This window comes from Neomonachus schauinslandi, chromosome 14, assembly GCF_002201575.2.
Source record: "Neomonachus schauinslandi chromosome 14, ASM220157v2, whole genome shotgun sequence".
Taxonomy (NCBI): Eukaryota; Metazoa; Chordata; class Mammalia; order Carnivora; family Phocidae; genus Neomonachus; species Neomonachus schauinslandi.
This window is the reverse complement of record NC_058416.1, coordinates 60,879,376-60,895,899: the sequence shown is the minus strand read 5'-3', so window position 1 is coordinate 60,895,899 and position 16,524 is coordinate 60,879,376. Positions and strand designations below refer to the sequence as shown.

Here is a 16,524-nt window from a genome sequence, read left to right as displayed (position 1 = left end):
TTCCAACCCTCCCTTCCCAACATCCCAATCTTCCTTATCTTGCTCTATGTTTCTTTTTTCATAGCAGTTATCTTCTAACATCCTATATAATTCACTGATTTATTGTTTACTACTTAGTAAAGACAGACTTGTAAGTAAAGACTTACAAGACAGATGAACCTATCCCCCTCTTCCCTTGAAAAATGAGCCAAAGTTATTAGGGGTGAATTTTCTCAACTTCAGCCTTCCCACTTCCAAAGTTACCTGCATCCACACCCATTTCAGAATCCCTTAACTCCTTCCTCAGAAAGGAAGTCCTAGCAGGTCCTCAAAGGGCAGCTACAAAGTGTGTCCCATGCAGAGGTGTGCTGCACTCTAAAGCCCACATGATATTTTTTTTTATTTATTTATACACATAGAAATCTGGGAAATTTTTGTGGGGTTGGATATTAAAGGTATGGGATAATGGTGGAAGGAACATAAAGTTGGACCAGGCCAAATTTACTGATATAGGAACCACTAAGCAAAGATTCTGGATTCACTGTTACAGCTTGAGGGATTAGGAAGGGCTTCTGACAGTTTGGTTGGTTGGCTGAAGCTTGGACCAAAAGGTGACCCACGCTTCATGAAGTTAAAATACCAGACCTGCCTTGGTATACTATAGAGGAAGGGATCCAAAGGTGTACGGGGTTTGGAATGGTAGAGTGGATTTATCATGTAAGCCCAGCTCACTCACTCTGGGAAGGTCTGGAGGAGATACCTTTCACCATGACAGTGAGAAATAAATTTATGAGGGGCGCCCCAGCATCCATGAAGAACTTTGTGATTGCTCTTCTCTGAGTCAGAAATTACAGCAGAAACTGCTGCCACTGAACTAGGGATCCTTAAATACAGTGAGAATAATGGGAAATTGAGCAGATATTACAGAGAGACCTATTTTCTTAATGGCATATCTTATATGCTGGAGGAAAGAAGCCAGAGGAGGGAAGGAGAATAGCAGTAGAAAAATACAAGGAAAATGTGGTTGAGCAGAGTCTTGGAGAAGACAGAAAGAGGTTAGATCTAGAACACAGGTGGAGGACTGAGTTTCTTTTCTGAGGAAGGAGTTAAGGGATTATGAAATGGGTGTGGATGCAGGTAACTTGGGAAGTGGGAAGGCTTAAGTTGAGAAAATTCACCCCTAATAACTTTGGCTCATTTTTCAAGGGAAGAGGGGGATAGGTTCATCCGTCTTGTGGGACCACTAAGTAGTAAACACAATAAATAAGTAAATTACAGGGGCGCCTGGGTGGCTCAGTTGGTTAAGCGACTGCCTTCGGCTCAGGTCGTGATCCTGGAGTCCCGGGATCGAGTCCCGCATCGGGCTCCCTGCTCAGCGGGGAGCCTGCTTCTCTCTCTGACCCTCCCCCCTCTCATGTACTCTCTCTAATTCTCGCTCTCTCAAATAAATAAAATCTTTAAAAAAAAATAAGTAAATTACATAGGATGTTAGAAGATAACTGCTATGAAAAAAGAAACATATAGCGGCAAAGAAGGGTAGTAGGGATAGTTCCTAAGGAGAATCAGCTATGTCTTACAAGGCAAATATCTCTGGGAAGGCCATTATAGGTACTTCACACAAAGCAGGGTTAAATTCTCAAAGAGGAGTGGAAGGGCTGCTTTTGCTGGCAAAGACAATGGATTAAAATTTAGGGGCTCACAAGATGTCCATCAACAGATGAATGGATAAAGAAGATGTAGTATATATATGGAATATTATGCAGCCATCAAAAAAAAATGAAATCTTGCCATTTTCAATGATGAGGATGGAACTAGAGGGTATTATGCTAAGCAAAATAAGTCAATCAGAGAAAGACATGTATCATATGATCTCACTGATATGAGGAATTCTTAATCTCAGGAAACAAACTGAGGGTTGCTGGAGTGGTGGGGGGTGGGAAAGATGTGGAGGCTGGGTGATAGACATTGGGGAGGGTATGTGCTATGGTGAGCGCTGTGAATTGTGTAAGACTGATGAATCACAGACCTGTACCTCTGAAACAAATAATACATTATATGTTAAAAAAAAAGATAGTAGGAAGGGAGAAATGAAGTGGGGGGAAATCGGTGGGGGAGATGAACGATGAGAGACTATGGACTCTGAGAAACAAACTGAGGGTTCTAGAGGGGAGGGGGGTGAGGGGATGGGTTAGCCTGGTGATGGGTATTAAAGAGGGCACGTACTGAATGGAGCAGTGGGTGTTATACGCAAAAATGAATCATGGAATACTACATCAAAAAATAATGGTGTAGGGTGCCTGGGTGGCACAGTTGGTTAAGCGACTACCTTCGGCTCAGGTCATGATCCTGGAGTCCCAGGATCGAGTCCCGCATCGGGCTCCCTGCTCAGCAAGGAGTCTGCTTCTCCCTCTCCCGCTCCCCCCCCTTGTGCTCTTTCTCTCTCAAATAAATAAATTAAATCTTTAAAAAAAAAAACAAAAACTAATGGTGTAATGTTATGGTGATTAACATAACAAAATAAAATTTAAAAAATTTAGGGGCTCCGTACCCCATTCCAAATTTGAGGTTTGCATTCCTTCTCAATCAATGTCCTTATTTTAACAGCAGATACTCTGTTAGATGGGGAATTCATTTTGCATTGTAATTCAACCATTTTGCAGGATGAGACTCTGGGTTTGGTTTTCAGCAATCTCAGCTCTGCATCTACAGGAGATGAGTTTCTTTAGGGCAGACATAAAGACTTTCAGGTTATTTACGCAGAGCTTGAGCTGGGAATCTGAAAACCTGAGCTCATCCTTTTCTTTCCGCTTTCTCCAGCATAGTTAGCAGCAAGCAGTCAGCAACCAGTCAGTCTAATTACACTTGTTAATTCGACAAAATGTTTTAAGTCATCAAATATGTGATCATCCCATCAAGAACCTTATCTTTTATAAATACTTGGCATAAGATGGTAATGTTCTGCATTTTGCCTATCTCTATTGCCACATCATATCATGGGTTATCAGTGCCCTTTTCACCACTGGAAATAGTCATTAATTAGTGCCTTTAAATCTAATCTGATTAGGGAACCAATTCCAAGAACACCATAACCAATTCAGAAAACTAATCTTTAAGAATCTGTTCCTCTAGAACCACTCTGAGCACCAAGCTCTGAATCAGACAAGTTTCTTCAGAGATACAAAGCCAACAGGAAAAAATATATACATATATCTCAATCTGTCTTTAGGTTGATCTATATTTAGGTAAATGGATATTTATTTCTATGTATTAGAAATCTATTATTTGATTACTTACCTAAATAGATAACACATTTATTTTAAGGAGTTGGCTCACAAAATCATGGGGGCCAGCAACTCTGAAACGTGTAGGGCAGATTTGCAGGTTAGAAACTGGCAGAAATCAACGCTATAGGCTTGAGGATTTTTTCTCCTTGAGATACTTCAGTTTAAAATTCAGGCCTTCAATTGATTGGATGAGGCCCACTCACATTATTGAGGGTAATCTCCATTACTTAAAGCAAACTGATTGCAGATGTTAACCACATCTTATAACACCATCACAACACCTAGATTAGTGTTTGATTAAATAGCTACGCAGTATAGCCTAGTCCAGTTGACATATAAAACTAACCATCACACATAATGAAGTTAGATTTCTCAACTAAACCTTACTTTCAACTATACCAAAAACTTTTTGACCAAGAATACCTTATGTGCTCCAAAAAGGCAGTAAAATTCCAGTAGGACCACTTTGGTGAGTGGACTGGAAGAACAGTCCTTCCTCCAAGACTGGAGAAACAAACCTTCCATAAACCACCTCTCCTACCTCCATCATGCTTAGGAAGCTATAAGATTGTATCTACATTTAAAAAATTTTTATGTTTAAAAAATGTGATTTTCAACTGCACAACAGAAATCACACTTTAAAATTACACTTCTGAGTGCTGTCACTTTGGAAACTAATGACTTAAAAAGAGGGATGGTGTCTATTGATTCTGTTGCTTACCTTTACTTTAACTAGAAAACTTGCAAGTTACTACTCCATTTTCTCTCACTGACAAAAGTATAATCCAAACCAGGAGAATCCAAAGCAGGCTGGGTGAATAATGAGCCATATAATCAAAACAGTGCATAAAGAAATCTTATAAATGGATTGAAATAAATTCTCTATGTCCTTTAAAAAAAAAAAAGAATTTTTAAAACTTTTCTTGGCAATTCATTCATTAAGCACCCAGGTATCCCAGGCACTGTTCAAGGCACTCACTGAACAAAATGATGATCCTTGCCTTGTTGGAACTCACATTCTAGCACGGTATCATCTTTATCGAGTTATTTTCTCTCTGAACATAATAACCCAAGCATCAGGAAGTATCAAGAAATTTTCTGAAAATCTATTATATGGCAGCCAACTTCCAGTTCTGAGGCTGGTCTTCCAGCAGGCACTATTTCATTATTAGCATAGATTCTGGTCTCTGGAGTCAGCCTGCCTTGGTCCAAATCCTAGTTCACTACTTCCCAGCTGCTTGACTTTGGCCAAGTTACTTAACCCTCATCTTTAAAATAATAATAATAATAATAATAATAATAATAATAATAATGATAGCAACGACCCCACTGGATTACATAAAAATTAAATGAGTTCCAATATGTAAAGCACTTAGTCTGGCACATAGAAGGTACCAAAATATTAGCTATTATTTTAATTCAATTTTCAGAAAACCAGATATTACTCAAGGAATAATGGGGAAAAACAACATCAACAGTAATTTTAAAACAATTTTATCTAGCCCATTCACTCCTTCCATTACTACTACATTCAAGAGTTCTTCTATTCTCAACTCAAATTGCATGACTTTCAGTTAAGTTTGATAAAAATCGTAAGATGTGATCTCTATATATCTCATGCATGATATTAATTCATGGTGGAGTTTATATAAACACATAGTTAAGAAGCTTTTAATTTAATGAAAAAATTTCTTAAAAAGTCAAAATTAGATTCATTTTTCCTAAAATTACCACAGCAATTATCTCAAGAAACCTTAGCATCAGAACCAGCAAATACGTGCTACGTCATTGCTTAGTTCTAGTGGATAGATACGTATATAGTACATTCAATCTCTAGGACCTATACCTTTGCAGTTGTCAATATTCATGAACTGAAATTAATTCTCAACACAGCTCATTGCATTTAATAAAAAGTACAGGCACAGTCATCTGAAATTGATGGCTCATCCTCATTTGTTAAAAATAGGCCTCATTCTTGGTCCAAAGTTATAAAGGGTCAAGAACCTCAGAAAGGTTAATTCCCACAATTTGGAAGTGACTTGATTGTAAACTACAGGCTGCAAATGTTGCCATTCCCAACGCGAAGTCGCATTAATATAACTACCTACTGAGAAGTAGGAAGGCCAGTAAAACTTACGTTTTCAAAACTGCTTTTAATGGGATCAACTTTGGTAAAGAATTCAAAATGAAACTGTAAATCTAATCACGCTGTTTTTACGCCATGAAGGTGGAGAGGCGCTGAGGCACAACAACGTTAAAACGTACACTCATCAATAACCTTAGTTCACAGATACAGTTCCGACCCTATGTCTCGCGATGAAAGGCCTGAACTATGGAGCTTCCGAATTTCAGTAGAGTAAACGCCTTGGACTCTCTAGTGGAAATCTGAGGGGATGGACAAAGTGCGTTTTCTCCCCCAACCATCCCATACCAAGGTCCAGCCAACACAGAATACTACTACTATAGCGTTTCTCAAGAATAGTGATGGGCTGCCCCCTCTCTCCAGAATCTGATAGATGAGAATGGCCTTCTTGAAGGGAGGTATGGCAGGGATTCCCAAATACAGCAATAAAGAATGACCTGTCAGTTCCTAAGAAGTAAGATGTTGCTCAATTTTAAAACAACTCCCAGGGCGGGGGCTCCCAGGACCCTCCTCAGCCATCTTCTGACGTAGGGAAGAGCAGAGGGTGAAGGGCTACAAAGCAGAAAGCTGAAAAACAGTCCCCCAAACAGTATTGCCGAGCCACAGGCCTGCCAGAGAAGGGCGGGGGTGACCTATTTCGGCTGCCAGGGGTGGCGGGCGGGCGAGTGTGGAGAACCCCAGCCCCGCAGACGGATTCCCCGGCGTAGCCTGAGCAGCGGTGGGCGCGGGGCATGTGTCGGGTTCGCGCCCTGGTTCTGCTCCCCAACGTGCACCGGGTTGAAGGTGCCCTCTCGACTCCTCCACCCCCTCTCCCCCCCGCGCAGTTCCTTAGAGGTCTTGGGCCTTCGCTACCTCTTAGGAAATCGAGGCCACGCCGTTTCTCGCCGCACAGGCCGAAAGACAGCTCTTCTGATGCTCACTCAGCAGAGTGACCTGATCGAGCGTGGGTCAGGGTGCCGGAACTCACGAGTCTCAGGCGAACACTCGCTGCCCCCCGCCACCGCCGGCACCCCCTGACCCGCCAGCCGCGCCCACTAACAACGTGCTTGCCACTGCCCTTGCGGCTCCGCGCGTCCCTCAGCGGGCCCCCCGCGCGCAGCACGACGGGACTCGTAGTTCCGGCGCGAAGGTCGAGAGACCCTCCACTCGCAGCCGAGAGTGGAGACACGTGACCCGTCCACTCCCCGGAAGTGGCGTAACAACACACGCGTGGCGCCGACCGCCGCTTCCGCAAACAGAACCGTGGATGGCTGTGTCGGTAAGTGTGGAGTCTGGAACTCTGGCCATTCTTCTTTGTCTTTAGCCCCTCCGTTGCCGTCGCGATAGAAGGGGCACTCCAACTCCTATCATGGGCTCACTTCGCGCTAGTCCTGTTCCTTCAGTACCGGTCGCTCGAGGTTTATTGTGCATCCAACCCGAAGCTAAGTGGGCAGTACTTGTGGGAGTCGGCGGGCTCTGTTGCTCATTCAGACCGAGTGAGCCGGGGTCTGGAGCAGCCCTAAGAGCTGTCTCAGGCCGCACCTCAGCGGTGCTGAGAAGGCAGGCTGGGGGAGGGATTGTCGGATCCGAAGAAGCGTCTGTGTTGTCTTGAGTCTTGAGTGGCGGATCGGAAACGTGAGCCGGAGGTTTAGTGAGAGCTAGGCCGCGCCAATGACGGAAGAGGGTGATTTTGGCTGAAGATTTCCCTTCTCGCCTCTGTTGCGTCCTCTTAGGCCTCCCGAGTTGACCCCTGTTTAGCTGGCGGGTCAGGGTGTAGAGGTTATCCTGCTTGAGGTTAAGCCTGGGGGTCCTAGGGCTCGGTCGTTCTTTGAGAAACTGAAATGGAGACGGGGCCTGCCTCAGAGGTGTGACTGGAAAGCCAGGTCGACATGCCTATTTGGATATTTAATGTATTACCATCTCTGTGTCAGTTTAATCATTACCCTAAGCTCCTTCCTCGAGGATTCTGAGGGGCAACTCTCTTTAGTTTGGAGTTCTTCATTATTGCACTTTGATGCCCAGTTTTTATCTTTGTTACCCATTTCTGCGGTCCTTTAAATTCTGTGAGGTTTATTCCGAGAATCGGTTATGTTTTTTATGACATCCCATCTGTGGTAATAGAGTTGTGTAGACATTTGATAATTCGGTGGCCAGTATTATTACATAATCATTTTAAACTGTTATTCTGAAAATTAAATTTCTGGGTCGTTCCCCCCCCCCCCCCCCCCCCCCGCCCAGATTCAGTTCTTCCTAGTTTGGCACGTCTTGGTATTTTGTTACCTACACCTTGGGTAGTGAAAGCTAATATCCCTTGAAACCCTTCCTGGTTTATAGTGACTTGTTTTTACCCATTCCCTTAAGCAACTTCATTTCTTATTCTATTTCTTCACTCAAAAGACTTTACCCCCACCTCTTTATAAGTTTCAGGTTTTGAATTTGCTGAATCTCACCAATTTTTGGACTTTTGCTCTCCCTTCTCCATTTGGTTTGACTAATACAGCCTAACATTTTAGAAGTGGTATATAGATTGTAAGCTTCTTGAAGACTAACCACATAGTGCCTTATTGAGATCCTCTGTAGTAGGAGTATAGTAAAATTGTCAAACGACTTAATAAGTTCCTGTCCCATAGTTCACTTATTTCTCTCTCCCTTCCGTTTTACACATAGGCCTATGAACATTTGAAGGAGACTTAATAGTCATTAAGTTGCAGATTGGGTCTTGAAATTTCTTGTCCAAAGCTGTTTCTACTGTCTTCACTTTCTAATTCTGGCTCATTATGAAATAAGAATTCCAGAAGTTAACTGTAGGTTCCCAGACTTCTGTTCTTGGTGCCCTTAGTCTCTGAATTTTTTTTTTTCCAAGCATCATTAGGTCAGGAGAAATACCCAACAGGTTCCACTTAATAGTTTAGTCCAAAGAATTTAGTATTTATGTCTTAATAACTTTATTTAAAAAATAATACACAAGTTGAAAGGAAAAAATAATGTTTGTGTTCAATTCTTAGTTAACCATGAGGGCTTGCTAATGGGATGTGTACACCTGTTGGGTACTGTACAATTTCTCAAGCTTTGAAATCAGATTTGACGTTGCCAACTTCATTTCCTGTTTCACACTGATTTCCTGTGGTGCCACCAAAATCTCAGCTTTGCAAAGTTCTGGTATCATTGAAAGGAATGTAGTGTAATCTACTCAGTTGAAACTGTGCTCTATTTGAAGCTGTATTTGTGGTATCTTCCAGATGTCAGATATCAGGGTTTCCCTTAAAATTTTAAAATATCCTGCTGTGCCTGTACAAGTTTGTTATGGTGTCCAGCTCACAATCTGGGAACCAAGGCTATAAAGTAAGGGTCAGAATAGAAATGGAACTAGTGCAGGGTGCCTGGGTGGCTCAGTCGTTAAGCGTCTGCCTTCAGCTCGGGTCATGATCCCAGGGTCCTGGGATCGAGCCCCACATAGGGCTCCCTGTTCCACGGGAGGCCTGCTTTTCCCCTCTCCACACCCCCTGCTTGTGTTCCCTCTCTCGCTGTGTCTCTCTCAGATAAATAAATAAAATCTTAAAAAAAAAGAAATGGAACTAGTGCTAGTGTAATACCCCCCCCCACCTCATCTGTCAGTTTCAACGCCAGTAATGACCTTTATGGATAGGATCGCTATGTGTGTTTAGGGATTATAATTAGTACTTCCATATTAGCATATTCAGAGATTCATCTGTAATGTATGCAGTTAATGTTTTCAGTATTCTCTCTATAATGAGATTTTTTTAAACTCCTAGTTGATTACTGAAATTAAATGGCTAGCTTCTGGTTAAAATTGTTTTGAAGTTTCAGCATTAGTGTTTACAAGTAACATCAAATTTTTGCCATTCCAGTGTTAGTTCATGAAGTTTTACCATCTATTTAAGTAATCAAAAATGGAAAATTCTGCAAAAGCAGAGGAGTGTGAAAAGATCACTCTTGAAGAGGCAAAAGCATCAATAGATTTGGAAACAGAGTCTTCATTCAGTATTAATGAAAACACAACCACTCCTGGGACTGGGCTTTCTGAAAAGGCTCCTATCTGTGGACAAGTAGACACACCAAAAAAGAGAAAAATGGAATTTGAAGGTGATCTTACAAAGGAAAGTTCTAGTTGTGGGGAGGATACTCCAACCAAGAAAAGAAAACTTGATGCTGAAATTGTCTCAGAGGAAAAAGGTTCTGGTGATGATGAAGGCATTTCAAGGAAAAGAAGAATGGAAACTGATGATTTTCCAAAAGATGAACCTTCTACTGGAAATGGCACACAGAAAAAGAGAAAAATAGAACTTGAAGATGTTCCTGAAAAGCAAAAAGTATGTTGAGTGTATCTTTTTTATTCCTAATGGAATGTGTCATTGAAATGTGGAGTTGTGAAATAATGTTTTTTACGTAATCTTAAACCTTAAGAATGTTCTATTTGTAATAGATAATGTCTTAAGATAGAGTAGGCTTTTAACTCTTGCAATTTAGTTGCTTTTATTTAGGTGAAACTTCTGCTAATCGAGATAATTTTTATTTAAGAACTCTTATTTGACTAGAAACTTGAAAGCTAGTTTTTATAGTTTGCTTTTCTTCAGTGTTTTAAAAACAACAGGTGTAAGTTCCAGTTGATATACTTTTTTCCTTTTTTATTATGTGTTCATCACTTTCTTGTGTCAGAAATAATAGAGATTATGACTTCAAAGATAAATTTCAACATTACACCCAGCTTTAATGTGATTCCTTTAACTATATTGTTTCCAGTTTCTCATTGGGGTAGTTACATACAATTTTAAGCCTGATATTTAGGATAGAGAGTACAGAACAAGGGACAGCAAGTTATTTTCATCTGGCAATACCATATTACGAAGGAATCTGAGGCAGAATATGAATTTGGATAGAAGGAGGACTTAAGTGAATGAGTAAAAATTCTGGCATCAGTCCTGAAGAGTAAAGTGTTAGGCCAGGCTTTTGTCATTGGTAGGGTGTGAATCCTTGTAACAGAGAGGAGCTTGTATTATCCACACAGTTTCAAACTTTACTAGCAGCAGAACCCTTTTTTCCAAGTAAAAATATTAAACCTGATATGTAAGATGGGTAAAAGATGAAGCACTTCGGTTGAACAGAGAAGTGTGGGAATTTGAAGCCCTTTACCTACCTTGGCATTTTTGCAGAATGCTTGGTGTCTTAGTTCGGTAGCACAAATGGAAACTGTTGGAATAGATTAAAAGAAAAAACAAAACAAAAAACATTGACCCTGACCATACCTTAATGAGTTCTAATTCCTTTGTGTGTGTTTTCTCATTTAATGCTTACATCAATTTTATATAATAATATAACTTATTCCTATTTTATTCTCTTCTAGGAACCCAATGCACTGACTGACATTTATTGAATTGAATAAATCAGAACTCTGGAAGAGTACTGGTTTTATTAAGACATTGACACCAAAATTATACAGATGAAAGATTGAGATGAAAATTTTAAACCAAGAGATGTTTTTAAAAATAGGGAACAGGGAGAACAAATCTTACGTGTGATTATAATTAGTAGGATTTCTGTCATCAATGCCATTCCTTATTAAAGTTTACCGATTTCATTAGTATTTTATCCTTGTATAGGTCAGATGCTCTTTTAGGCTTATTTTTGCCATGTTCTGATCCTTAATTTTGTTCCATTCTCTTATTTTCAGAACTTAGAAGAGGGACATAGTTCAGCAGTGGCTGCCCACTATAATGAACTACAAGAAGTTGGTTTGGAGAAGCGTAGCCAAAGTCGTATTTTTTACCTAAGAAACTTTAATAATTGGATGAAAAGCGTCCTCATTGGTATGATTGATTGATTTTTGATTTATAGTTTGGAGTTGTTTATTTCAGCTTATGTTTCATTTTTTTTCCCCCAAATGATTATTCATATGTTAAACTATTAAGTCTTTAATTCCTATTCACTTAATTATCAAGTCTTGACTTCGTAAAACGGGAGCAAAAATTAAAACTAGACCTTCGAGATAATTCTTTTCATATTTACTTTTGGACTACATAAGATATTTATGAGAGTTTAATTGATATCAAGTTCATAAGTTAATTAGGCTTTCAAAAGGCAGTATGCTCCTTTTATACTTAAGATTATCTAGTGCTATTAAGTAATTATTCTATTTTACTCTAATAGTTTTGGAACAGTGACATAATGTTGGATTAAGTATTCAGCTTCTATTAAGTCAAGAAAATGGGCAGTGTCATGATTTTTCATCTCTAGGCCTTTAATGAGTCAAAAGGTCTATGTGGTGATTTTTCATTGAACTTGTTTTTCTTGTAAAGTGTCTCGGGAGAAATAAACGTTTACTTTGAGGCTTGATGAAGACATTCAACTTTTTGGAGCCAACATTTTATTTATGGAAACTCATCTTTAAAATTAAAATGGAAATCAGTGGTGGAAATATGATTCAGAATATATTTATTGCTCTGTATATCTAGTATATTAAGTAGTTAGATTCCTTATGTGAGTTTAGAGAATTTTTCTTTTTTTCTTTTTTAGATTCTATTTATTTGTTAGAGAAAGAGCACAAGTAGGGGGAGCGGCAGGCAGAGGGAGAAGCAGGCTCCTCACTGAGCACGGAGCCCCTTGTGGGACCTGAGCGGAAGGCAGATGCTTAATGACTGAGCCACCCAGGCATCCCGAGTTTAGAGAATTTTTAAAAGCCAGTGGGTTTTGAAGTTTTTCACAGAAAGATTTTGGGTTGTTTTGTTTTTTTAAAAGTCAGCCTCAGAATAAGAATGCTTTTGGGATTACACTAGAAAGAATAAAGTGCTAGTTATGGGTACTTTCTACTAGTTTTGATGATAATTTACTAATTTTTATTTTACTTATTTTTTTTGAAGATTTTTAAAAAATAATTTCTATACCCAATATAGGGCTTGAACTTAAAACCCCGAAATGAAGAGTCACATGCTCTGCAGACTGAGCCAGCCAGGCGCCCTAATAATTTGCCTTTTTTTTTTTTTTAAGATTTATTTATTTATTTTAGAGCAAGAATGAGAGAAAAGAGAGAGCACGAATGGGAGGGGCAGAGGGAAAGAGAATCTCAAGCAGACTCCCTGCTGAGTGCAGAGCCTCACACAGGGCTTGATCCCTCAACCCTGAGACCATGACCTGAGCCGAAATCGAGTTGGATGCCTAATTGACTGAGCCACCCAGGCGCCCCAATAATTGACTAATTTTTAAAGATACATTATTCATTCTGAATAGTATTGGGAGTGGGAACTCGGCTCATTATTTCGAACACATATTAATATTTTCTGTCTCACTTTTTAATATTCATGTTTTATTACAGAAATATGATTTATTTGTCTCTGCTAGTTTTCAGCTAGGGTAATTGAATGTTGGCTTGTCAACCCCTCCCCTTTTACTTTTAAGGGTTAGTATTATGGCATTTTTAGTCTATACTTCTTAGGTAATCTGTGGACCCTAGTCCTAATTTCTTTTTGTTTATTTCTTTTCCTCATCATCCTTAGTAATACAGATAACTTCTAGGGTGTTTTTTCTAATGGGTCATTTATTCATGTGTTTATTCATTGAATAAATATTTTAAGTTCAACCATATTTTTCACATCATTAGTTGTATTATTTTTATAATCAGGGTAACAGATCAATTTTAAAAAGTCTTAAGTCAGACTTAGCAAAAAATTTTTCTCTCCACATATTTGTGCTATTCTTTCCTCCTTCAGCTGTTCCAGCAACTCTCTTAATGGGTGCTTTGCTATCTGCACCTGTCTTTCTGGTCCTCGTGTAATCGGTGTGGTCTGTGCCAGCCTCCCTCTCTGGCTTTTTTTCCCTTTCTCTTCTCAGTGCCCATTCTTTGTCATTCATTTTCTCTTTCTTGTTGGTACTTACAGCTTAGTAACTACTTGAGTACTATTCTTGAATGTGATAAATATATCTTTGAATAATGTTTCATGATTTTCCCTCTTACTAGTCTTACTGTGTGGAAATAAAGAGATTTTACAATGTTTTTTTACTCCATATTATTTGTTATGCTGTTTTTTTTTTTTTAAAGATTTATTTATTTTAGAAAGAGTACATGTGTGTGCGCTCACATGGGTGGGGGGAGGGGCAGAGGGAGAGAATCCTCAAGAGATCCCCCACTGAGCATGGAGACTGACGTGCTCGATTCTAGGACCCTAAATTATGACCTGAGCCGAAATGAAGAGTTGGCCACTTAACCAACTGAGCCACTCGGGAACTTCGGTTATACTGTTTTTTTTAAGATTTATAGCAGAATGTTAAATATAGAACACTTGTGCTTCTGTTGAAATTACTTTAAGATCCTATGGACAGTGAAAGGCAGTCATACAGAATTTTTTTTTTTTAGATTTTCTTTATTTTAAGAGAGAAAGAGAGCATGAGTCGGGGCGGGGGTGGAGGGCAGAGGGAGAGGGAGAAACAGACTTCCTGCTAAGCAGGAAGCTCGACGCAGGTCTGGATCCCAAGACCCCAAGATCATGACCTGAGCTGAAGGCAGACGTTTAACTAACTGAGCCACCTAGGCTCACTGTGAATATTTTAGCAGTCAAAATAGTACACACGTGAAATAGGAAGTGTTAAACTCAGAGTAATAAAGACGGGAAGAGTAGATCTACGATTCAGTATTGTATCAAGTTTTAGAATTGCTGAATACTTCAATTGTCTAAGAATACTAATACGCCTTTAACTAATATTTGAACCATTTGGCTATTGATGTATGGGGTCCTATGATACTATTCGTTGCTTATTAATGTGATTGTTAGATTGGGATGAAAGATTTCATTTTTTATTTTAGAGTGTTTAAGAATTTTGGTCACAGTAAAATTAAGAGGTATGTATATTTTTTGGACCAGTTCTTGTATTGGTTTTGGTGGTAAGCCTGACATGTTTTATAAAAGTCAAGCAATCTTATGATCCCATAGTTATTTTGATTTAGTTAGTTAGGTATATTATAAGCTAAATGTTTAGTTTTTAGAAAGAGAAAACTACAAAAATTATGAGTATTTTTTTTTTATGAACAAGTGTTGAGTCTTCTTGTATTAATTAGAATTGAAAATGTCTGCTATTCATTGTTGAGTCAGATTCTAAAAGTAACCTTCAAAAACCTGTCTGAACTTTCTAAAATATCAGACATAGACTCTTTATAATGCTAGAGGATCAGGTCAACTAACTCTTAGTCATATTTTGAAATGTTCCCCAAAAGTTATGAATTAATTACATAAATGAACATGTAATAGTTTATAGGAAGTGTCAGGTGTCAGTAGGTTATTAGGTATAACAGTTTATGCTATAGTAAAAATGGAGAAATAGTAATTTATTATTATATTTCTTTTAGGGGAATTTTTAGAAAAGGTACGACAGAAAAAAAAACGTGATATCACTGTTTTGGACCTGGGATGTGGTAAAGGTGGAGATTTGCTCAAGTGGAAAAAGGGAAGAATTAACAAGCTAGTTTGTACAGGTAAGATAAGTAATGACATGGGCAAGAATAATTTGTGATCAATCAGGTAATTGGAAAATAACAGAATCTCAGTATCACATGACACTAAAATATCTTATAAGAAGGTATCTGGGGCTGTGTGTGAGATTTGTGTTTTTTTTTAATGAGTTTTGAGACTTTACTGATGGTATTACATAATGTAGTTAATAAGGCTGGGATAACTTGTCCTCCCTAAAAGGAAGGAAGTAATCAAAGATAGAGTCATGTCTAAAGCACAACCTTGAAACTTCCACTGGCCAAAGATAGGACAGTTTCATTATGAAAAAGAATAGTGATTTCAGTGGATCAAAATATATCAAATAAAGGAAAAAAACTCATTGTTCACCCTTGGAGGTTGCTAGGAAACTTACTTGTCGTTCTGAAATTCATAAATTAAGGATTGGGGTATCTTCCTTATCCTATGTGAACTGTACTTCAAGGTGACCAAATGGTTAAAAAGGGAAATTCCACTCTATTAAAAAATCAAAATGAGTAAGTGCAGTAGGAATGATGAAAATCACTATTTTCCACCCGTGATGAAATAATAGATCTAAGCAACAATCATAAAAAGTTGCTAAAACTATTAGGTGAGAAAGGTTGATAGGAATTTAATAATTGAATGAATCAAGCACCTGAACCCACTGGTCAGCCTTAACACTAAAGTTGGACAAGCAGATGTTATATTCTTCCAGTGAGGTGAAGTGCATAGCACCACCTGTGAAGGGACCTAAATTAGCACTTCTCAAATTTTTTGGCTTTATGAACACTATATACCCTTATTTTTAAGATTGAGGATCACAGAAAGCTATTGTGTGTGTGGCTATAGCTATTGATTATAGAAATTGAGAATTAAAAAAATATTTTTATTCATTAAAAAATAAAGTTTAGCGAGAAGACTGGCACTTGAAAAATATTTTTACAAATACCTTTAGAGTGTGGAATAATAGGAGACAACTGGGTTTTCACACCTGTTTCTGCATTCACTGTGTTGAGATGTGTTATTTGATGAGTAGTTGTAAAATGAAGGTCTATTTTAACAGTCCTTTCGGATGATTGAGCAGATTCATCTTTCATACTGTATCCAAACTCAACAGGTGGTAGTTCCTTAAAGGTAGTTATAGTGTGGCATCTGAATCTGTATCAGTGAAATTTTTGTATTCTGTTATATTTAAATCCATTGGTCTGTCTTGTGCTTTGAATGGATCTTTTGCCCTGCAAGATTTTGTAATATTTGGAAAATAACTTTCACTAAACTTATGCAGATCTTCTAAATGTTGACATCAAGAAATCACATTTTTTTAATGTTACCACCAATCAGAAAAGTTTTAAGTATTGGGAAGATGCCCAGCCCATGGTGGTAGATGCAAGTGTTTCAAATTATAATTCTCACTGGAAATCTCAAGTTTTATCATTGGTAACAAATACTGTCTTTTATTTTTCTTGAAGTGAGAGGCTCACTTTGTTCATTTTTAGGAAAATGTCTGCCAAATTATAAAGTCTGAATAACCAGTTTGTCAGTTGTTCTTTCAAGTGAAAACACTTGTCTGTGAACAAAAGTGGATAGTAACAGCTCACAACACAGTCACACCAGACCTGTTTAGACTTTGTTAGGTAGCACAGATGTTCTGTTACTTTCCATTTCA

General features: G+C 38.6%; 2 protein-coding genes across 2 annotated transcripts in view; one reads left to right on the top strand and one right to left on the bottom strand.

Annotated features, from left to right (window-relative positions):
* The window catches only part of FAM210A (family with sequence similarity 210 member A), a 39,263-nt gene extending 32,982 nt beyond the window's left edge, over positions 1 to 6,281 (bottom strand). The window contains exon 1 of the mRNA XM_021683022.2: positions 6,259 to 6,281. The gene's annotated coding sequence lies outside the window, so the exon portion shown is untranslated. The remainder of the gene's footprint in view (positions 1 to 6,258) is intronic.
* A 354-nt stretch (positions 6,282 to 6,635) lies between these two features.
* Positions 6,636 to 16,524, top strand: part of RNMT (RNA guanine-7 methyltransferase) — a 36,876-nt gene continuing 26,987 nt past the window's right edge. The window contains exons 1-4 of the mRNA XM_021683024.1: positions 6,636 to 6,664; positions 9,255 to 9,716; positions 11,075 to 11,210; positions 14,738 to 14,863. Of these exons, the coding sequence (XP_021538699.1) occupies positions 9,297 to 9,716; positions 11,075 to 11,210; positions 14,738 to 14,863 (682 nt within the window). The 5' untranslated portion in view covers positions 6,636 to 6,664; positions 9,255 to 9,296. The remainder of the gene's footprint in view (positions 6,665 to 9,254; positions 9,717 to 11,074; positions 11,211 to 14,737; positions 14,864 to 16,524) is intronic.